General features: G+C 39.0%; 1 protein-coding gene across 5 annotated transcripts in view; it reads left to right on the forward strand.

The window, feature by feature from the left end:
• LOC117423461 (metastasis-associated protein MTA1-like) overlaps positions 1-23872 on the forward strand; it is a 43387-nt gene that overhangs the window by 14295 nt on the left and 5220 nt on the right. For 3 of the 5 annotated variants that reach the window (XM_058991484.1, XM_058991487.1, XM_058991486.1), the window contains exons 4-17: positions 3755-3881; positions 4445-4508; positions 5331-5448; positions 5911-6013; positions 6112-6211; positions 7007-7195; positions 10062-10136; positions 10442-10500; positions 11107-11306; positions 11948-12099; positions 13932-14121; positions 14228-14317; positions 14975-15124; positions 16201-16236. In XM_058991484.1, coding sequence (XP_058847467.1) covers positions 3755-3881; positions 4445-4508; positions 5331-5448; positions 5911-6013; positions 6112-6211; positions 7007-7195; positions 10062-10136; positions 10442-10500; positions 11107-11306; positions 11948-12099; positions 13932-14121; positions 14228-14317; positions 14975-15124; positions 16201-16236 — 1653 coding nt within the window. The remainder of the gene's footprint in view (positions 1-3754; positions 3882-4444; positions 4509-5330; positions 5449-5910; positions 6014-6111; positions 6212-7006; positions 7196-10061; positions 10137-10441; positions 10501-11106; positions 11307-11947; positions 12100-13931; positions 14122-14227; positions 14318-14974; positions 15125-16200; positions 16237-23872) is intronic. The other 2 variants (XM_058991485.1, XM_058991488.1) reach the window with 1 other exon arrangement.

Genomic DNA, 23872 nt, shown 5'->3' on the forward strand with positions numbered 1-23872 from the left:
TTGAACTGTACTATAAGGAATGTTTAGCGTTTTTGATAATGTCTCATTTTAGCATAGATTAAAAAGTTAAGTCGGGTATCCGCAAAGTGAAAAATGCGATCAGTTGTGTAATCCTCCAGGGTTCATTTAGTACTTATCTATGTTAGGAAGATCTTTATGAGAAACAAAGACTCTGTAAATGGCACATGGTGCTGAAAAATCATATTTTCTCCAAGTAGTTATTTATACAAAATATAGTCAACCCTCTTTATACGGGCAATAAGGTAGGGTGGCGTTTATAGTGAGGGTCAGAAAAAAACACAACTTACTATGTTTGTAATAAATTCAAGCGTTTTATTTTTTTAGTTCTACAATTACAGAATGAAATACTGTTGAGGGACAGTTTATACTTAAAAATAAATAAATAAAATAAAATAAAACACTTGTTTAGTGTCAAATCACCCAAACAACAACAGTTTTTTTAACTGTACTGGTCATTTGAACTTCACTGTTTGTGGCCTGCTGAATAGTTTTGCCGATTTGAACGATTCCATCTATTTATTTTACAAAGCAATTTAAGCTCAACAGCATTCTTTTTTTAAGCAGTTAAAAAAAAAAAAGTTGATTATGTACATATTTTTTTTAAACAATATGTATTCTGCTGTTTACAAAACTGCAGCTTTAGTTTAAGTGAGCCTTCATTTGTGCAAAATTTGCACGTAAACAAACAAATAGCTTACCATACTTTTTTTTTTTTTTTTAACATTTACTGTGGTTTATAAAAGTCACTTATTTTAGACTGCGTCAAGCCTTTCAGGTTTAACAAATTGACCCGTTCCATCAAGGTAAGCCATTTGTTATTATCCATTAGAATGTCTTTATGGTAGTATTTTCAGATGCATATATGCAGATTTTTTTTTTTTGCTCTTGTGTTAAATGTAGGGTCAACTCGCCATTTTGTACTTTCTGTTTTGTTTTGGGAGCGGGAGTGTTGATGACATGGTATGAATGTTCAGTTAACAACGAAATAGGAAAGCGAATCAAAGGTTAACTGCATAACTTCATTGTTTTAATTGGCTATGGTTATTTTTCGCTGGCACTACAGTGAGGCAGAAATATAGGCAAACTTAGACCAATTATTTCCGTGTCTGATGCAGGGAGACTAATGCATGCCTTTGTTTCATCTATATTTGATTATTTTAAAACACTTTTTTCTGGTGTCTCAAAATGTGTGGTATCCCGCTTACAGCTTGTTCAGAATACTGCCGCTAGAATTATGACTAAAACCAGGGAAAGTTATCATATTACCCCTGTTTTGGCCTCTTTACACTGGCTCCCAGTGCAGTATAAAATTGATTTTCAGGTTTTGCTGTTAACTTAAGGGCCTGAAATGGATTAGCACCTAGTTATTTGCAGGAGTTACTGACCCCGTATCTTCCAAACCGCACTCTGAGATCACAGATGCGGGACTGCTGGTTATTCCTAGGGTCAACAAAAGCACTGGAGGTAGGGCTTTTTCTTGTAGAGCTCCTGAATTATGGAATGCTCTGCCTTTGTTTGTCAGGGAAGCTGGGAACGTTACAGTTTTCAAGTCAAGACTTTTCTAAAATGGCTTTCTTATCTTAGTGTGTTTTAATGTAACTTTAAAATTGCTACTTTTGTATTATGTGTATACTGTTATTTAAGTGGTTGTATGTGTGACATGCTATCCAAATGTATTGTGGTTTGTTATTTTTGTCTGCTATGTACTATACAGTGGTTTGCGATACTTTTGTATAAAGTGCTATATAAATGCAATAAAAAAATACATAAATAAATAATTGAATCCAGGTCACAAGTATGCACTCAGCCTCCCTAGCACACCTCACACACAGCTTTTTAAAAACCCTCAGCACAGATGTAACCAGGTAAGCTGGTGACCTTTGAAATCAGGAAGGTTTACAAAGATAACGAGACATCATTCTCCATTTGTAACAACTTGCTGTCTTAATGTGTGTCTTTTTATTAAATAAATAAAGGTGTATGGTATAGTAAGCAGTAGATCTTTAGTATGTATTTTGTATGTTTGTCAGCAATGATGTGATGCTGTTTCTTCAGGGCATGTGGGGGGTGGGGGGCGGGAGGGATAGAGCCTTCTAAACCTTGCATCTCCCTTAATTGCCTTTGTTCAGCTTCTTAATCAGACCTTTAATGAAGCTGTATGACTCAGAGCAGAGAGAATGTCTGTCTCTGTTCGCCCTGTTTTTTCTTTTTTTCTAATTCATTAAGCGTTAGTCTGAAATTGATTTCCTTTCGTCTTCTCCACCTCCTGATCAGCCCCAAGGAAAGCTTGTCTGCGGCTCCTGCACAAAATGGTTCTTGCTTCTAGGTTTTTATTTATTTTTATTGTTCACGTGAGGTAGTCTCCTCTTATAATCCCCTATACCTCTTTTTATTAAAGGGCAGCGCCTGCAGCTGCATTTTATTATTATTATTTGTTTATTTAGCAGACACCTTTGTCCAAGGCGACTTATAGAGACTAGGGCGTGTGAACTACACATCAGCTGCAGAGCCACTTATAACAACGTGTCACCCGAAAGATGGAGCACAAGGAGGTTAAATGACTTGCGCAGGGTCACACAATGAGTCAGTGAGTGAGCCGGGATTTGAACCGGGGACCTCCTGGTTACAAGCTCTGGATCACACAGCCTCCTGTGCATGTATTCATTATAGCCAGCCGATGGTTTACTGGGTGACCATCATTGATTGAACATTAACTCATTTGTTTGCCATTAATGACAGTGTTGCAAATATGGAAACGTAGGCTAGGGAATGGGGTTTTGTGTGCTTTCTGGAATGATTTAGGAAAACACCTGAAACCAATTTTTTTTTTTTTTTTTTTTTTTATACAGCAAAATAATAATGGGAATTTCCAGAGCCTTGTGCGTGTGCATTAGGAGTTTGAATATTTTATGCTATTGCTGAGAAGGGGGATTAACTGGTGATTTAGGAAAATTATATTTTACAGAACAATTTATTTTTTTATTTTTTACATGTTTATTTTTTTAGACATCTAAAGAATTAAACATTGTTGTACTTGGCCATTTAAAAAAAAAATAAAAATCAATTTCTTACCTGTCTTTACGTGCATGCAGTGTTCCATCTTTTTAAAGAAACCCTTTATTTCGCTCTCCTAAAATGCAATTTCAGTTGCACATGTAATCTCATTACGAAAGCAGAATAGATAGTGTAGTGATAGGCCTCTAGAGTTATTATATGGGTGCATTATATTTCTCATGGTTAGCCTACTTGGTGCAAGGTGTTGGCACAGTTACAAATATGCTGTACTTGTTTTAAAATAAAAACCCTGTTTTCTGGTTGTTGCAAAACAGATTTTGGTACTCACGTCAGTTTTTATAGAGGGCTTTACATGGTAGGGAAGAATCTGCAACCTCCCATTTTAAGACAGAGCTTCTGAAGATCCACTGCTAGTTGTCACTGTTGATTATTGGTGGTGGTGTTATCCCCACTGGGGCTGCTTATTCCCAGCCATAAGGAGATAGAGGAGGCAGAGACCAAGTTTTACTTACTGAGCACATTCTTTTGGGTTTTGAATTCAAAGCAAACCCCTCTGGTCTTGCACTAGACCCTAAGGGGTTCCTGCTGTTTGAATCTTTTCTCGGTGCCTACACCAGTGAGAGGCTGTTGCACCAAGTGTTCCCAGTACTGAATATGTTCAAGATGAAGTGCTCCTGGAGACCCCCAGTGTGACTGCATGACCCTCTTGTATCCTCAGGGGAGATGGAGGAGGAGATGGAGAACCCAGAAATAGTGGACCTTCCTGAAAAACAAAAGCACCAGCTCAGACACAGAGAGCTTTTTCTCTCCCGGCAGCTGGAGTCTTTACCAGCCACACACATCAGGTAAAACACACACGTCCTGGGTTAGATTCTGCCAATATATTTACGTGCACCAGTGGGGGTGGGGGAATGGACACAGTTTTTGGACCTCAAACCCACCAGTTATCAATAAAGAGCAAACCTATCCAAAGCTTACATTCACTACACCATGATAAATGCAGAAGTCTCACAGGCTCACTATTAACTGTAATGCAAAACATTGACACTCCTTTCTTAAATAGCTTTTGTGCACTGTTTTAAATTAATAGTTTATTAAAATAATCGTAGAACGTCTGCTGGCTCAGATATAAGGCCACAATTATAATCCACCCTTGCTTTTTAATCCAAGACTGCTATCTTCTCTGCTCTGCTTATCCCCTAATTGCTTGCAGTTTGCATCAACATACAGCAGCATTTGAATGAAGTGCCCCTTTGGGGGAAACTGTTCTTCACTTCTTTTGCCACCTGGTGGTGGACATATATCATTGCAGTCTTTATTTATTTATTTATTTATTTATTTATTTATTTATTTATTTATTTATTTATTTATTTATATTTATTTATTTCTTTTCTCTCTCTTCACCTAGGGGTAAATGCTGTGTTACACTATTAAATGAAACAGAGGCTCTAAAGTCATATCTGGAGAGGGAGGTAAGCGACAATGACATTTTTTGTTATGATCATACATGGTGACTTTTTCTATCAACTGCATACATCAAAGACTACCATATCTGTCTGTAATGACCATTGTGATGAATGTGTGTGTATACATTTACCATGCTAAATATCTTGTAAAAAAGGACCTCTTTCCATTATCCGGTCATAACAAACTTTACTGTAGTCTATAAATCAATTGGTAATTCAGTTCAATGTACATGTGTTCTTGACTTAAACTCATGATGGTTTGGGCACTGTGCATGTGTTCCGTTTTTGTATCCTGCTGAATGCTTGGGTCATTTCAAAATCAGCTTGCTGGTAGAGGTCCTAAATCCCTATAACTGGTAGAGGTTAATAAACTAGTTTGTGGGTTATGGAGATCACAGTAGTCTATTTCAGTTTAGGGTCATTGGGTATAGTACGCTATTTAAAATGTAGTTTCACTTCTTATTGACGTGCATGTTCAGCAGTCCAATCCCACCACTGATTGTGAGTAGGGGAAAGTGAAATAAGTTGGGCTCCAATCATTTTTACATTCAATAGAACTAAAGGAAAGTAACATGGTGCCAACATATTTCAATGTGAATGCATCCGCCTACAATCACACCTAACCACTTCTGTGGTTAGGTGTGATTGTAGACGGATGCACATCACATCAAGTGCCATCTTTTCTGCGTACGTGTTTTTTTTTTTTTTTTTTTTTTATATATATATAGAGTCACCTGAGGCCCAACGATACAAAGCACGAGAATGCTAAATAAAACTGAATACACCGCTTTGAATATCACTAAACCTGTTTTTCCTTTTTCCTTTTAGGATGTGTTTTTTTATTCCCTTGTGTATGACCCCCAGCAGAAAACCCTCCTTGCAGATAAAGGGGAAATCAGGGTGGGAAACAAATACCAAGCAGATATCACAGACCTTTTAAAAGAAGGTAGGTTTCCCCCTGGAGTACTTCACATGACTTTGTTGTTTGTGAGTGGTTTGTCCCCATTCCGTGGTTTTTAGAAATGACCACTAGGTGTGTGCAACTATAATTTCGGACCCCTCTGCAACCGAGTTAGTAAATGGAGACTCATGACAGGATATTAAACAAGGTTTTAAATATTATGAAAATGTTAATAAGAAGTATCCATTTAAACAGCCTCACTGTAATAAACTAATTGCTCCTGTTTTTTTTTTATATTTTCCTTTTACTCTTAATTGGCATTTATACAGTTAAGCTTTCTAAATGAACACTAAGATTGAGAACATTGTCATTTATTACTTCCCAACCCCCTTTTTACATCTTTTATGCTTTTTATATTGAATTAATGAGAACAGACTGGAGCCATTGACATCGTGAACTGCTGGAATGCCTGAACTGCAGAAGGTTAAAATCTAATTTGTTCAATAGGTGAAGATGATGGAAGAGACCAATCAAAACTTGAAATAAAAGTCTGGGATCCAAACAGCCCCCTGACAGACAAACAGATAGATCAGTTCTTGGTGGTGGCACGGTACGGGGAGTTTCTAACACATTTTTCAGTGGAATCAAGTATTTAACAGTGATTTGGTTGAATTCAGGATAACCCTTTCTCTGTCTTTGTCTGTCCAGCTCTGTTGGTACCTTTGCCAGAGCACTTGACTGCAGCAGCTCCATCAGACAGCCCAGCTTGCACATGAGTGCTGCTGCTGCCTCAAGGGACATCACCCTGGTGAGCCACGGCCTTCTGCATTATATCCATATATTTACTATGTAATGGGTGGCTTAAAACATGTTTTTTTTTTTTTTTTTTTTTCATTTATAGTTAAGTTGAATGTGTTTTGTGAAATAAAAACCTAAAAAAAAAAAAACATGAAAATGAAACTTTGGATTACAATTGAAAATTTCCCTTTTTGGTGATAAGGATATAGTGGAATCTCTACTTTAGAGAATTACATGTCAGTAGAAGTGATTTATCCAGTTGTGATTATCTTACTTAGATTTGTTTTGCATAAGTTATTTTTAGTATCAGAAACTGGGAAGCACCATGCCAGTCCACATACTGCATGTTTTTATGTTGCATTTTATTTTTACATAAATATAGAAAATTGCTTCTCTAATTATCAGGCTTGCTAAGGACACTCTGTAGCACATGTTAGTGAGTGCCCTGTCTGTATTTCACTCTTCATTTTCTACAAATATCCACTGTATCAAACGTGTTACACTGTAGTAAACCACTCAAAAGAAAATGTTTCAGGTGTTCTAATTTTGGTATGAAAAGTCTCTTTAGAATAAACAGTTTTAGTATTTGGGCCTGCATACTAGTTTCTTGCTGCACAATGTCTTTTGACCTTGCATGACACATTGTTACAAGCATCTAGAAAAACAGGCCTTTCTGTGACCTGCTTTCTCCCAAGAAAGACTACAACTCCCAGAATCCATTTCAGTCTATTGTTGTCTGTGGCAAGTCAATTGTGAGCTTAATGGAAACCGCAAGACTATCTATATTATTGTCTCCTTTCCGTAGTTCCACGCCATGGACACCCTGTACAAGAATGCCTATGACATTTCAAAGGCAATTTCAGCTCTTGTGCCCCAGGGAGGGCCTGTTCTGTGCCGAGATGAGATGGAAGAGTGGTCAGCGTCGGAGGCAAACCTCTTTGAAGAAGCCCTGGAGAAGTACGGCAAGGACTTCACAGACATCCAGCAGGACTTTGTGAGTGTCAGTTCATGTAGTGACGGTCTGGTTGTCACGTCCTTGCTGATGTATACACCTTTCTGTTTCCCCTTGCGGTGTAATGATACTTTAAGGTCACAATGCGACACAGATTGCTTTATGCACATCACAAGATAACTGTACGTGTTATGCTGCTGATGAACTATGTTGCTTGATGTATAGGTTCATTTTTCATTATGGACTGTTTTTATCCCCATTTAATTTGGATGATTTATTATTTTTTTGGTTGGGTTTTTTTAAGGCATGCTGGTAAAGTACAGAAGCATCTGTGTCTTGGGTAAAGGATAAATGTTGTTTTAAATGCTGCTTATGGGGGTATTGTAAATTTAGATAAGAGGAGCATGTATTCATACGAAAAGATACGTCGCATTTATTCCTCATTCAAGATCCACTTGATGGTCTAGCAACTCGCTATGTTGTGTTTTTGGTCATACAATACAGCTTACTGGACCTTAGAAGTAGACGTTGTACTAGTAAGGAATGTCAACGCTATTTTAAAACAAATCAAAGGCTTAATAAGGTGCTATTTTACAATAAAATGTCTTCTAATTAGGGGGCAACTTGTCAAGCCAAGCAAACATGTAACAAAACCAAGATAACAACCAAGAAGTCATAAACCTCAACAGGCAGAATCAGAACCAGCTCATTCTTATTGAAGATTTCCCAGAGTACATGTCATAGGCTGTGTGTCTTCTCCAGCTTTTTCTGCCTAGCAACAAAAAAAAAAATGATTCATGTAGTGCCAGCATGGTATGTGGTAGTGCTGTTGCCATGGAAACGTCCACTGAAAACTGCACTTTGCAAGCTGTTGATTGATTTCAAGGTTTTAAATATTTTAGAACTTCTTGTTTTATTTTCCACCAGAAATTCTTATTAATGATCTGTGGTGGTCTAATTCCATTGTTTGATCACTACTGCTGCTAAGGGATGTTGGACTGAATTACCCAACAACCCCTCCCTCTATTAGAAAATAAATTGCCTTTCTCATCAGGAGTTTAAAATACCACGTGGAGCACCTTGCTCTTTGCTCTAGAATGCAGGTTGGAGTCAGTGTCTTGAGGCAGCTGTAATTTACACTATCAGTACAGTCTTGTGACTGTCCTTAACATTTCTTAGGTTGGACTGCCATCTGGTGTCTGTACACTATACATGCAGGCAAGACATTTGATGACACAGTGTAGCTTTTCAGTTTCAGGGTGCTTCTTATTCTTTACTCAAGAGAGCATTGTTTTATACATTATTGGGGGAGAAGTAAGGATACGCGCAAAACCCCCATAATCCTGCCATAAATGGTGTTTAGCAGCCGTAAAGTCTGTTTTCTATCGGCCACTAAAAATTAGGCGTGGGGCTCCCGAGTGGCGCATCTGGTACTCCGTGTGGAGTGCAGGATGTGCCCTATAACCTGGACGTCGCCAGTTTGAGTCGAGGCTATTCCACTGCCGACCGTGGACGGGAGCTGCCAAGGGGCGGCGCACAATTGGCCGAGCGCAGCCCAGTGACCCCCTGTAGTCTGGCTGGGCACCTGCAGGCCTGCCTGTAAGTTGCCCAGAGCTGCGTTGTCCTCTGACGCTGTAGCTCTGAGGTGGCTGCATGGTGGGTCTGCAGTGTGAAAAGAAGCGGTCTGCTGACGGCACACGCTTCGGAGGACAGTGTGTGTTCGTCTTCGCCCTCCCGAGTCCACGCGGGGGTTGTAGCGGTGAGCTGAGCATAAAAATAATTGGATATTCTAAATTGGGAGAAAATGATAAAAAAATAACTTGCCTATGTAAAGAATGTTCTTCACCTGGTGTTCTGCACCAGCTGTCAAATTTGCACTTAGCCATCATTAATCCATTTAAATTAGATTGAAATGTATTCAAATGAAGAAAAGAGCATGGAATTGGGTGGGATCTGGATACTAAGTGGGCGCAAACATTATAATGTGATGTAGGGATTTTGCCTTACAATTGCTGACCCTCCAGAAACTTTACACTTACAAGGTGCAAACCATTGTTGAAGCGAGTAAGTAAGAGCTGTATAAAAGCACACACCTGCAGAGACCTGTCATTAGCTTCAGGATGGCTGCTGTGGTACACTTCCTGATGCAGCGACACTTAGCTGTTGTTGAGGAGAGGCAGGAACACGTTTGGAGGAGAAGGGCAAGACGAAGAAGACCCTGCATAGTCAATCCCAGGGTCACTTTGTTTGGGATGTTGGAGGGTGCGATGCTAAAGCAGGTCATCCTTGACCTTATAGCGAGTTAGACCCCAGTGTCAATCTAGGGACCGCTATCCCTGCACATATGAAATGCTGTGTTCTCTGCACTACTTAGCCTCTGGTTCCTTTCAGACCACAGTTGGAATGTCTGTAAGGATAGTCAAATCCACCTTTCCCAGAGTGTTAGGAACTGGATGTCATACTAAAAAGGAAATTATGTATAATTTCCTAAGGATACTAGCATAACTGATGTTGGCTGAGGCTTTTCCAAACAACTCCATTTCATTGCTGAGTGACCTCAGCCGTAAGGACTCTCAGCTCCTTCTCAGAAAAGTTTTTTCTTTTCTTTTCCGTGTGTCGAGGACTTTGCTGTCCTTTGTCTGACATTTATTTATTTTTTGTTTGTATTTTCGTGCCCCACAAATGTCATACAGCAACTACTGCTCTCTGTACTCCGAACTCTGCAAGTGCGACCCTCGTTATCATAATTCCGGATCATTATTTGTGCGTGTTGAGTAATTTGCATTCCTGTTAAACTTACATAGGGCGCAGTGCATCCGCAATAATTTGCACTGTGCCTATATTTATTTATTTATTTATTTATTTATTGATTGATGATGATGGAAGGATTCTAACTCTTCTTTTGTAGTTGCCGTGGAAGTCATTAACAAGCATAATTGAATACTATTACATGTGGAAAACCACTGACAGATATGTACAGCAGGTAAGTACTGATTTAAATCCTATCTGATTGATTGTGTTGGCTTGTTTTTAAGGGTGGTCCTAAAATAAGAGGTTTTACTACACAATACAAAAAAATGGTAAATTGGCAACTCATTTTTGAGTTTTTGGGGTTTTTTTGTTTTCATGTAGAGGGTAGGAATTATTGAGCTGCTCAAAGGGACACAGGTATGTTTATGATCATGTCTAGAGAGTTGGTACTACATCAGAATAACAGCCAGTTGTGTTGAAGTTGTACCTTTTGCTATATTTCTTTTCCTTTGACTAACGTGACATCTCTCTCCCCAGAAACGATTAAAAGCAGCAGAGGCAGAAAGCAAACTCAAACAGGTCTACATCCCAAACTAGTAAGTATTGCCAATAAATGTGTTGCAGGACTGTTTTTGCAGAGGATTAAGTTTTTTTTAAGTTTTAAGGTAACCTGGCCAAAATATTTTTTTATTCTCAAAATGTCAGTCCACTGCAATTTTGTGAAAAGATAATTGTGGCACAGGATCAGATGAGCCAGTACAAGAATAAGGCTGTTCATTTTACCAACTAATTTAAGATATTCTTGATTTTTTTTAACTTTAGCCTAGATTTAGTGGCTGGCCTGAAATGATCTGAAAGTGTGTGATTTACTTCTGGTTTCACTGACCCTGAATAGCACTAATGTTATCTTTGGTGAGGTAGTCCAAGAGGCTAATGATGCTAATCCTCATTGAAAGACTTGTTAAAATTTGTCATTGGATTTGGTGGATTTTTTTGTATGTCTAATCACAGTCTGTGAAACCAGCCATGAGTGTTTAAGCTATGGATGAATGGTCTTCACTATTAACTTTGCAATACCCTGTGTGTGTGTGTGGGGGGGGGCTTCATTTCTGTATAATACTTGCATCTGATTTATTTGATCAAATTTGATTGCAATTGTTTGAGAGGGCTCTCATAATTGTCTTCAAATCCCTCCTCCGCAGTAACAAGCCAAACCCTAACCAGCTGAATGTGAATAACGTGAAGCCGAACCCTAACCAGGGCCTGGTGAATGGAGCTGGAGGCGGAGCTGAAGCTGGAGCTGGAACCGGAACTGGAACCGGAACTGGTGTTGGAGCAGGAGTAGTGACAGGGGAGCCCGGACAGAGCACAGGAGCGGGGCGAGCTTGCGAGAGCTGTTACAGTGAGTCTCTCTCTCTCTCGTTGCTGTCTTCCATGCCTAGCCTGGCACAAACATAAATGTCTGAAGTGATGGAGTAAAGCTATGAAAGGTACTGTTCCACATGGTGAGGGCAGCTGATCCAAGACAGGTGTCTGTTCAATCAGGGATAGAGAAGCAGAGAATTGCTGTCATGCTAGGAAGAGCTCACACTAAAAAAAAGAAACAGCAGCTTCTGTAGCGACCTGTTTTGCATCTCCTGTGCCTGAAATTGTATTAATATCCTGGTTATATTAATGGCTCCAAATGCTCCAACCAAAGTTATCTTTTGAAAAATCCTATCGATATATTACTGTGTGTCTGAACAGATAAGGATAGTGGGCCATGGCCTTTAAAAAGCAGATGCATCCTTTTATAGATTTTGTTTCTAGCTGACCAAATACAGTATATCTAAAGGTGGAACTGCCTATCCAATTATTTGTCACATTTGCATATTTAAAACATTCTGTAGAGAATCAGAATCTGAGGCTATATGATGGAACCAGTCTGTCTGTACAGAAGAAATACCATAACATCATATGATTGACTTTTTCTTGCTGCATGCTGCTATAATCCCTCAGGGTTCAGGGAGAGCTGCTTATTTGCTCTGATTTTGGTTCCCACAGCCACTTACTCGTACCAGTGGTACTCCTGGGGACCCCCTAACATGCAGTGCCGGCTGTGCGCCTCCTGTTGGACCTACTGGAAGAAATACGGAGGCCTGAGGATGCCAACGCGGCTAGACGGGGAGCGACCAGGACCCAACCGCAACAACATGGTAACCACCCATTTTCTTAGAATACATATAAATACAGTACGTGCGTGAGTGTGCAGTGTGAAATATGTGTTGTTCGAGTTAGCTAATAATGGCAGCGTTCTCCCTAAACTCCATATCAGAGGAGTCATGATTTTCCCAAACCGAAAACTGACATTTGCATAAAATTCCGAACCAAACGATACTGAAGAAAGAGAAAACCAAACCGAAATCAAATTTTTTTGTACACTGAATAAAAAGGCGATGGCAGTTTCAGCACGAAGTCAGTGCCATTTTCGGTAGTGTATATCGCAAACTTTGCTGCATATAAATGATTCATATTGGCATCCCTTAATAATTTTAATATGGTAACATGATTAAATCAAAAGTTAAGACATGACTTGCCTGATTTATTCTGACAGCCCTCAGTAGGGATAACTTCTGCTTCATACTTTACAGTAGTCTTGTATGAGTGTTTGTGTATGAAAAGAGCCCTAGTCATCCATATACCCTAGGAATATATCACATGAGCTGCAGTTCTATTCAGACGTAATTTGCATGTGATTTGCCACTTGCAACTGATCGCAGCGACAATGGGGGTATAGTATCCACCACTTACACCATCCAGGGTTATTTCGGGCAGCCGTTTATATATAGCTTATAGCATTTGCCATTCCCATTGATTTCAATAGCAAAGGCATTGTTTATACCATGTTAAGCACGCCGTATATTTCAGGCAAACTCAGATGTTTGGATCTCGTTATGTGCAATTCCCATAGATTTAAATAACAAACACCAATCTGCTGTTTTCACCTCGTTACCTTGCCATTCACATAGATTTAAATAAAGGCGTCACTTTGCTGTAGTAAAAGCTTGACAGATCGATCAATCAGCTGTTTGCACCTCGTTACTGAGCGATTACCCCTGTACTGTACCTTGGCTATTTTAATCCCTTTACGCAGTGTCCGGTTTACAGTTTACAACAACAATTGCTTCAAAAAAGCTGGGTTTTCTGTAGTTGAAGAGGAGAGTTCAGACGAAAATAAAACCGAAACTCAAACTCTGACTTACCTTGACGACCAGGACGCTCTGCCTGAAACAGACACCGATGATGTAAGCGTGTGTGCTGTGCTTTTAACCCTGCGGCGTGCTATGGAGCAGCATCCGGATAGAGAGCCGAATTGGGATTTTTTTTAGAAAACGCTGACAGTTTGCCATCCATACTTGCAAAAAAAGACCGTCCAGATGCGTATCACAGAGTTCTTTGCTGGAAACAATTTGCAGTAATGTAGCCTACCTGTACTGCACATTTCTGCACTTGCATTACTTTTTATTACTTTCATAGGTTTTAATACATTTATTGGGGGATACTTTGAATGTCAGGTTATTGTGTGGCAGTTTATACTGTCTGTCGCTTACTCAGGGCGAATCACGTTAACACAAACGTGCCTGTTCTAAGTAGTGGCAACTACCAGGAAAATAATAAAGTTTTTAATATGTATTATGCATTTATTTTATTTTTCTGCATGGTCTATTTGGCAATACATTAGCTGTATTGAGCTTGTTTCTCATGGTAAAATGTAATAATGGTATGTACCATTCCTTTGGCTTCAGTTTTGAACTTTTATTTTGGTTTTACCGAAAACAGATTGGCTATCAAAAACCGCTGAAAGAGTTGATCAAAAAACGAACCAATTATAACCAATTTGCACCCTAGTTCATTCACTTTAAACCACACTTGGTTTAAAAAGTACCATGTGGAGTATTAAAAAGACAGCAAGAGAAAACATTTAAATGTCTTTTGGAGTGTGCTAGGCAGATCCTTGTGTCATGATGGTTATTTATTTTCCCTTAAGAGCCCCCATGGACTACCCATGAGGCACAGCGGGAGCCCCAAGTTTGCTGTAAAGACACGGCAGGCTTTCTACCTACAGACCACCAATCTCACCAAAGTTGCCCGCCGGCTGTGCCGAGATATCCTTCAGCCTCAGTTCCTGGGACGGCATCCTTACACAGCGGTGAACAGCGCCGCTATCAAAGCAGAGTGTAAGTTACAAGGATAGACTTGTTGTTGTTAAACCTGTTGAAATGTATTTTGCTGCTAATACCTGGTCAGAAGTAATCAATCACAGGTTTCTTTTGTTGTTTGCAGTCACAACCAGGCTGTCGGAGATACCCGAGAACCCTTTGACAGTTAAACAAACTGTCCGAAAACCTTTGGAATCTGTTGTGCGATATTTGGGTAAGCAACAGCGCCTGCTGTAACAAGCGATTCCAGTGCTCTGACATATTACACCCATCACATACCTTCCAGCATGAATTAGGATACACTGAAGGTGCTTCTATAACAACCTACTGTGTGGTAACTCCTGGTATTTGTTTTCTGCACACCACACTTACGTGAATGCAAGTGGCTACTCTTGTCCAGGACATCGTTCCAACCAGGATCGCAGCTGATTCCAATTCTCTAAATATATATATATATATTCAAGGCATTTTATCCTAGCATTTGATGTTGTGTGAACAAATGAGAGCTTATTACAATCTATTTTGTATTTTAACAAAAGCAAATATGCATTAATAAAAATTACAAAACAGTGGCCACATCTTGGAATACCACTGGTACATGCTGTATACCAGCAAGGAAATACTTAGGATGAGTAGTCTATAACTTATAAAATATCTTCATTAATATCATTTGATATATAGTGGACACATTCACACCTATCTAGGGAACTGCGTATCTGCTTTTGATAAAAATGTTGGTTTGGCCGGAATATCGGGGTGTATGGAGGAACCCGTCATCTACTTCATGATACATACAGCTCTGATTTTGTATTTACATGCGTGGCAGGGGATGTATGTTACTGACATACTTGTTTTGTGTTTGTCCTTGCAGAGACCCACCCCAGCCCTAAACCAGACCCACCCAGGAGTGCCACCATCTCCATGGGTAGTCTGACTCCCATTAAATCCAGCCCCATCCTCAACAACGGCTCCCCAACCATCCTGGGGAAGAGGAGTTACGAGCAGCACAATGGCGTGGACGGTGAGTATTTCCTCCAGGCTGCAGGCCGGAGCCAGCGCAGGGTTTCTGGTTAGCCTGTGTGCGAGTGAAAGGTAGACTGACGAGGGTTGACCAAGGAGTAAAATCTATATTTATCATATGTGCCCTTTTTTATTATTTCAGTCCACAGTCAAATAACTTGTTTAGGAGAAAAATATGTTGTGGAGGCCAAGGTTTGAAATTTAGTTGCCCAAATTCACAAGAAAATTTGGTAAATTCAAGAAGCCAAGGGTTGGAAAAGCATGGCAACTGCCACCCCAGGGCAGCTCTCATTGCCACTGCTTGTGCTATCTGTTAACTGTTACCAACTGACTGTTCAATACATTGTTTTGTGGGGATTGTTTCTGTGCATGTCCTCCAGTTTTAATCTGCAGTACTAGCAAAAAAAACAGCAAATTAAAATCTGTTATTAAATTAAGCATTATCAGACCCCTTTTATTATGATTAGAATCTTGTGATTTTTCACTTGTAGCAAAAAAAAAAGTGGCCTGTTTACAAATCTTTACTAATTTAATTATTTAAAGACTCTTATGGAATTAAATGCATTTTGATATATCATGAGATTATTATTATTATTATTATTATTATTTTGTTTACCAACAGTCTAGAGAAGTTGTATTTTCATGAAAACAGACTAAACATTCTTTAGATAACTCAAAGCTTTGTGAACTGGCCAGGTGGATAAACTGCTGAATCCTGGTACCTTTGCACCAGTCCATGGTGTAGGTCACATGGTTTGATTACAGTTAGATCATTGGAATGAGTTTGAAGTGATTAGGTACCAGGAAACGGCAGTAGCTTTCCCCTGGGGGGGGGGGGGGGGCTCCAGTTATGATATTGCTAGTGCCAATAGAGATACAAAAAAAAAAACCTTGGTTAGCACTCCTTTTAAGGGCAAATTTCTTTTTCTTCCACCTTCCCTCCTACTTCTCCCTTGACTGCACTGTTTTCAAATGCTGGTGCCCAGAGGGCTTTTGATTTAGTGTCAAACTGTCTTCCTCCCCCTCCCCCTTTCCTCTTTTTCCCTTTGTCCCCTTCTCCTGTCGGCATTTTTTCAGGAAACTTGAAGAAGCGTCTGTTGCTGTCCAGCAGGGGTAAGAGCACTAAAATGCAGCCGGCTTCAACACTAGGAGTGTGGAGTAGTGTCAAATGTTATGTTGCCTTTTAAAAGGCATTTCACTATTATGATTGTCATGGCTGTTTTGCTTCATCTTAGTGTGTGTTGTTGGCTCAGTGTTATCTTAGACAATAACCTTTTGGAACAGGGCATTCGGGCACATTGAGTGGAAGGCATGTTACCGAGCAGCTTAATGTAGATTTTGTGGAGGGTAAGGAATATGAAATAATATTCTTATTAATACTCCTCCAATTCATTCACCTTGCTGCTCATAGGAGTCAGTAGAGACTGACGGTTTGACATGTATTCAGGATTCCTCATGAATGTCATTGCTTGGTATGTGTGCAGTTGAATATTATTAAAAATGACAAGATTTACATATCCTTCAATTCTGTACTTGTCACCTTAACTCCCCCAGATTCCCATTGCGCAAAGCATTTATGGCTTTAAAATGTTCCATGAAAACATGGCAGATTTAACAAACCAAAACCAATCGCAGCCAACTGCTCTGTGCAACAAGCTGTAGTAATTATTATTATTATTATTATTTATTTCTTAGCAGACGCCCTTATCCAGGGCGACTTACAATTGTTACAACATATCACATTATACATTATTTCACATTATACAGATATCACATTATTTTTACATACAATTACCCATTTATACAGTTGGGTTTTTACTGGAGCAATCTAGGTGAAGTACCTTGCTCAAGGGTACAACAGCAGTGTCCCCCACTGGGGATTGAACCCACAACCCTCCGGTCAAGAGTCCAGAGCCCTAACCAATACTCCACACTGCTGCCCCTATTAATTGGAAGATTCTGAGAACTGAAATCCATTCCAGGTTTTACTTGCAGCATATTCAGACACTGTCTGAGGTAGTGAATTGTACTGCTTGGGAAGATCATAGTAAAAGCTGAAAGACTTTCTGTCGCTTTCCTTGTAGCTCATATATTCCTTGACCTATCCTAAAAGTATGTGTTCCTCCTAGCCTAACATTATTTTATAATCTAATAATGATTCCTGTGGGACAGTTTTATTTAATAAGGGAAGCGTTGGGTCACATTTTAACATTTACTAACTAAAGCCACTTGTGGGCTGGGCTAGGGGAACAAATGTTGTAACCACAGCACTAGATACGAATCAAACTGAATAGTGGTTAACGTGTTCTAAATAGTGTATGGCAGCAATAAAAAGTAATACACCTGCAGGTTTAAAACTTTGACCTAGTCATAGGAATTGTACTGTAGAGCAAAGGTATGGCAGTAAAAGTAAATGTATTGTTGTAAATGGTTCTTGTGTATTGGGGCACAGAGCACCAGTAAAATTGCCTGTATGCTATAGTGGTAAGTAGCTCCTGCAGAATGTAAGCATAGTCTCTTTGCAGGATGGCAGTACAACTGAAGGATGTTGTGCTAACCAGGTTTTGCAGGGATTAAGTGTGAGGCAAGCTAATTCAAGCAGAGCTTCAATAAAGCTTGAGTGCAGGAAATGGAGACCCAGCAGGGGAGGATGGCAATGGCCCAGGATCATTCACACTAAATAAAATCAGGAAGCTGTTCTCAACAACCACTAGCTGGCGGTAGTCCCTTATGTATTTGTGCTAATAATAATAATAATGTATCTTAAAAACATTGATCAGATATGTTAAGACAGATGATACAGTAATTTACAAATAGTTATTGTCCTGAATCTCTCTTAGCTGGTTTCACAGACCAAGATTAGCACATCTTGGAGTGTTATTTTAGATAAGGTAATTGGGGTCTGTAAAACCAGTTATTAACTCCTAAAACTATTTCTGGTGTCAACTATTTCTAAGTCAGTTTCAATTGGATAATGGTTCTACCCCTTTTGCTGCCTGTCTTTTGAACAGTTGTAGGAATAGCCCACTATGCCTGTCTCATTGTTAGGAAAATTTGTCCACGGCTTCTGCAGTGTTCATCATTTCTAGATTCTAGTCCAGCATGGCAGAGCTGATAGATCATGGTCTGGGCTCTGTGTATTTTTTTTTTTTTTTTTTCCCATGGCACATCATGGTCTAAAAGTAGATATTTCACGATTTTAAACATTTAATATTTATTCAAGCAGAAAATACACTTGTCACATTCAAAATTGATCATTGTTCTCTAGTTATTATGCAAAACATTTTCTTAAATACCGAGAAGTGCTACATTATAGAATGGTTTTTTTTTTTTTGTTTTTTTTTTATGTCCGATGCTGATCTGCAATGTGTTCAATTATTTACCATAATAGCACAAAACTGTCTTCCAGGTTCCTGAATGTGACGGGCGGTGCGCCAGTAAAGCAAACGTTTGCTGTATTATTTATTTTATTTTTTAAAATTCTAAATATGTATATTTACACTGTGTTCTCCCAGAATTTAAAAATAGCCTTAATCATGATGCAATGAATGCCTGCCACCCATGCTTTCGTGTTGCCTGTGCTCGTAATGCCGCCTGTTCTGCCAGCTTTCAAAAGGTGTATTGTCAACCACTGCTTCATTCAGGACCATTTTCTGCACCCTTGGTAACCTCCTGAGATAGGCTGTACCCAAAGACAAGGCTTCATTTGGCTGATCTCTTCATCTTCAGGCTTTAAGCAGTAGGAGAATTCAATGTATTTGTTTGTCTCGGCAATGTATTGCTATACCTTTTTATTTAAATAAAACAACTGCTTGACTACTACAGCCTTTACTACCCATTTTCATTTGACGTGTACTGCAGTACACTGTTGCAGACAAATAACGCCGAATGACCCAGAGGAAGGCTAATTTATTTACAAGTGTATTGGATGTAATTCCACAAAACAAAACAGCCCTTTGCCAGTATATATTACATCTGCAATTCATGACTATTCCCACCTTTCAAATGAAGCCTTTTTGTTTTTTGAACAAGTCATTTGTGATTGCAATAAAGAAAAAAAAAATAATAATGATAATGTCTCCAGTATTGGGGTGTCATATTTCGCCTCACTGCACTGCTATTCATTTACATCTAGTAGTCATATTGCTGTATTGCAACTCTCATTGTTGTGTTGTAACCATATCTACCTCACACCATTTTCACTGTTGAGTGAATAGCATACCCACAGGAGTCGCAGTAGAGAAATGTTCATTCGGTTGAGCTGTGCAGTAACTATATTACTTTTGTAGGCAGTCTCAAAAGATTAAAGATTGAAATGACGTAGATGCTGATTTGGTGGAGAGGATTCAGTTCTTCCAACCCATTTAAAAATATATATGCAGTTCACTGAGTGTCAGTTATATAGTTGCGAAAAGGGGTTAGCTTAAAGATATTTTTAAACCAATAGTTTGTAAATGTAGAATCCAAAGTGTAGAGCAATTTGATCTAGAAGTTAAATAAGCTGGCTAGTCTGTCCTAAAGATATAGGTATATATTTTTTTTTTTTGCCTGACTCAGCTCAAGTATAAAACACGGTTCATTAGGACTGGTTCATGGTGACCTGAGTGTGTTAGAACAATATTTTTTTTTAGTCTCAAGTTTTTCAATTTGACTGCTGTTGTCCTTGTGGCATTTTGCAAACAAAAATGTTGACTATCATTATTTCATATTGTAGCATACTGAAGATATGTATTCTCAGGTCATGCTACAAAATTCCTGTATACTTTTAGCAAGGCAGTAACAGGCATTTGTAATGACATTGCCATGCTGGTACTACTCCCAGTGTGTGCTACAAACATCAGTGGTAATCCATCCCCAAACCATACTCCACCTGACCATGAATAATAATGAAATGGTGCATTTCATTTTTACCTAAGTCTATCTAGATGTGAAAATACTGGCTCTGCCACAACCTGTCACACGATTCAGCTTATCAGCTACTTTATTATTATTATTATTATTATTATTATTATTATTATTATTATTATTAATAATTAGTCATTTAGCAGACACTTTTATCCAAAGTGACTTACAGAAAGTAGGGGGTGAACTATGCACCACAACTGCTGCTGCAGAGTCACTTGAAATAGAACCAATAGGTTTTACATCTCATCCGATTTTGCATGGACGGAGCACAAAGAGGTTGATTTGCTCAGTGTCACACACAGTGAGTCAGTGGCTAAGCTGGGATTGAACCAGGAACCTCCAGGTAACAAGCCCCTTTCTTTAACCAATGGACCTACAGGCATTGGGATTCACCAGCCTGCAACATTCCCTAAAACAAGCCAACTACTCGAGGTTTGAATGACGTCTACGATGAGATTGTGCCATTTTCAAACAAAGGTTTTACTTGAATGCACATTCTGCTGAAAAAGCTTTGTTATAATGAATCGTTGTCCCATGAATAATATACTGGCAATCGCCCACACCTGATTGCTGCATGTTCTGAGGAGCTTGGGGACATTCCTTATTCATGTGCATGATCAGCATTTGAGTGGTTGAATTTCTGCAGGTTCAAGGATAACTGAAAAAGTGGTCCTTTGCAAAATTTGAGTTGTATATTTAGTTGTGGATATAATCCAGTATCACATCACACCACCTATGCATTCTTCTGTGGAGTACAGTATTTCATAATGTTTAAAAAGAGCATGAGAACAACAAACACACTCTTGAGTGTTCTTTGAACCTCCCTTCTCTTCAACATCCAATAAACTTGAATCGCGGTTGGCTAGGAGGGGGAAAACCCAGAGTTGCCACGGCAACATACAGTAATTTTTTAAAGGAAATTCAGCTTTGAAAGGGTGGGCTTTATTTAGTAGCACATGTCTTTTCCAACCACCTGTTTCTTCTCTCTGCCTGTCCAAATAATAGGAGCATATTTAGGTGAGTAGTGTGTGTGTTTTTCTAACCATTGTTCATATATTGCTTCTTCGTGTCTTTTCTAGCATGCTTTTCACCCCGTTTCCCGGGAGGAGCAGTCCCTAGTCCAGCCATATCGTACTTTTACAATGCAGGTCCTAAATTCAGCTGCTGTTTATATACAACACGTTCCTTTTTTTTTTTTTTTTTTTTTTTTTATGAAACATAGTTAAAAGTAGTCTTCATATACAGTTGATTTTAAACGTTGGTACCCTTTCCCTTATTTATTTTATTTTTGTAGTGGGACTTTTTGAAAGTCAGAGCTATCCTAGTGATGGTATCTTTAACTGTTTTTTTTTTTTTTAATATATACAGACGTGCTCAAATTTGTTGGTACCCCTACAGCTCTTTGAAATAATGCTTCATTCCTCCTGAAAAGTGATGAAATTAAAAGCTATTTTATCATGTATACTTGCATGCCTTTGGTATGTCATAGAATAAAGCAAAGAAGCTGTGAAAAGAGATGAATTATTGCTTATTCTACAAAGATATTCTAAAATGGTTGGTACCCCTTAGAAAAGATAATAAATAATTGGATTATAGTGATATTTCAAACTAATTAGTTTCTTTAATTAGTATCACACATGTCTCCAATCTTGTAATCAGTCATTCAGCCTATTTAAATGGAGAAAAGTAGTCACTGTGCTGTTTGGTATCATTGTGTGCACCACACTGAACATGGACCAGAGAAAGCAAAGGAGAGAGTTGTCTGACAAGCATGGTAAAGGTAAAGGCTACAAGACCATCTCCAAGCAGCTTGATGTTCCTGTGACAACAGTTGCAAATATTATTAAGAAGTTTAAGGTCCATGGAACTGTAGCCAACCTCCCTGGGCGCGGCCGCAAGAGGAAAATCGACCCCAGATTGAACAGAAGGATAGTGTGAATGGCAGTTATCCTTGGTTCTTTTTCTACCAAAGAGATACAAGCTGAACTCCAAGGTGAAGGTACGTCAGTTTCTGATCGCACCATCCGTCGCTTTTTGAGCGAAAGTGGGCTCCATGGAAGAAGACCCAGGAGCACTCCACTTTAGAAAGAAATACATAAAAAAGCCAGAGTGGAATTTGGTAAAATGCATATTGACAAGCCACAATCCTTCTGGGAGAATGTCCTTTGGACAGATGAGTCAAAACTGGAGCTTTTTGGCAAGTCACATCAGATCTATGTTCACAGACGAAAAAATGAAGTTTTCAAAGAAAAGAACACCATACCTACAGTGAAACATGGAGGAAGCTCGGTTATGTTTTGGGGCTGCTTTGCTGCGCCTAGCACAGGGTGCCTTGAATCTGTGCAGGGCACAATGAAATCTCAAGACTATCAAGGCATTCTGGAGCGAAACGTACTGCCCAGTGTCAGAAAGCTGGTGGATGCCAATTACTTTTGTCAGTTTCAAGTTATTTCAGAGAAAATTGTGCATTCTTCGTTTTTTGTGGAGGGGTACCAACAAATTTGAGCACGTCTGTATATAAAGCCTGAGTTACTAACCCTGGTTTTGAACGATCCCTGTATATACATATATATAAATCGAATTGAATACAAATGTGTTTGACTCGGTTTCTTACGCGTTGATCAGCTGATGGCCGCACACAGTCCTTTTATGCGCATAGTTCTGTACACGCCTACCTGAAGGGGTTCAAATAACTTGTCCACAGGGCAGCTTGCATGACATGTATACAATATAGTGGTCAAGAAAAACTCCCACAATGCATCAGCTGATGGGACACGAAAGCTTCAGGATTGTTCACGTGTTTGTATTAATTTTATTTGTTGGATGAAATTTCAAATGTGTATAATCCTGTAGATTATCAAAATAATCCCTTAATAAGGATCACAGGTTTGCAAGTTGCCCATCTTTGCTGGGGATTCCACTGGGAGCATCGTATTGGCTCTTGGTGCTACTGGCCAGGCACCAAAGTGGACACTTGCGGGGCTGGTATTTGTCCTTCGGGGACCGGTAGCTTGTCAACAAGCACTATAGAGACCTGGGTATAAAGAGGAAATTGGCTTGTTAATGGGATTAGAGGACCCACTGCACTTCAGTTCTCCTGAGCTGTTTTGGGGATTGGTGTGGTGCAGGATCATAATTGGGTTAAGAAATTAGACATTTGTAAATAAATAAATAAATAAATACCCGGGTAGGGGGGGGGGGGGGGGGGGGGGTGGAGGAGATGCCTATCCCCTCTGTCTTTAGGTACATGTGTCTGTCACACTTTATATTTTCATTTAAATCATCTAGAGAACCACTTCAATTGAATTAGGATAAGTGTTGGTTAGGGTCTATAGATAATAAGGAAATGTCTGCATGTCCCATGAATTACAGTGTGTGTAGATAATGGGTTTTCATGATACTGATTGTTGCAGGGATGGAATGTATGTTACTTTCATACTTCATTAAATCTTGTCCAGGCACTCATGGATTATAAGTGATTTAATAACATTACAAGGCTAATTGCACTGAGGTTTTCTGATGAGCAATCCTACAATGATGTATTTTAAAAAAAGAATCATGACTTAAGTGGAAAGCTATTATTTCTGGAGAGTTTAAAAGTGGGTTGGGGCTGATTTCTGATTTATTTTTGAAGAAAAGCTAATGTAAAGAATTGTATGTAGATTACATTATGAATGGGTAGATTTATTTATATATATATATATATATATATATATAATATGTTGGGTTAATACACATGTCATATAGTAAGAGCCTATAATCCTGTAGTTTTAGTTTTTCAAATTATTTTCAAGGCCATGCATTATTCCACAACACAGTAAGATTGGGGAAAACATTCTGGCCT

The sequence above is a fragment of the Acipenser ruthenus genome, chromosome 18 (assembly GCF_902713425.1).
Source record: "Acipenser ruthenus chromosome 18, fAciRut3.2 maternal haplotype, whole genome shotgun sequence".
In the NCBI taxonomy this organism is placed as follows: Eukaryota; Metazoa; Chordata; class Actinopteri; order Acipenseriformes; family Acipenseridae; genus Acipenser; species Acipenser ruthenus.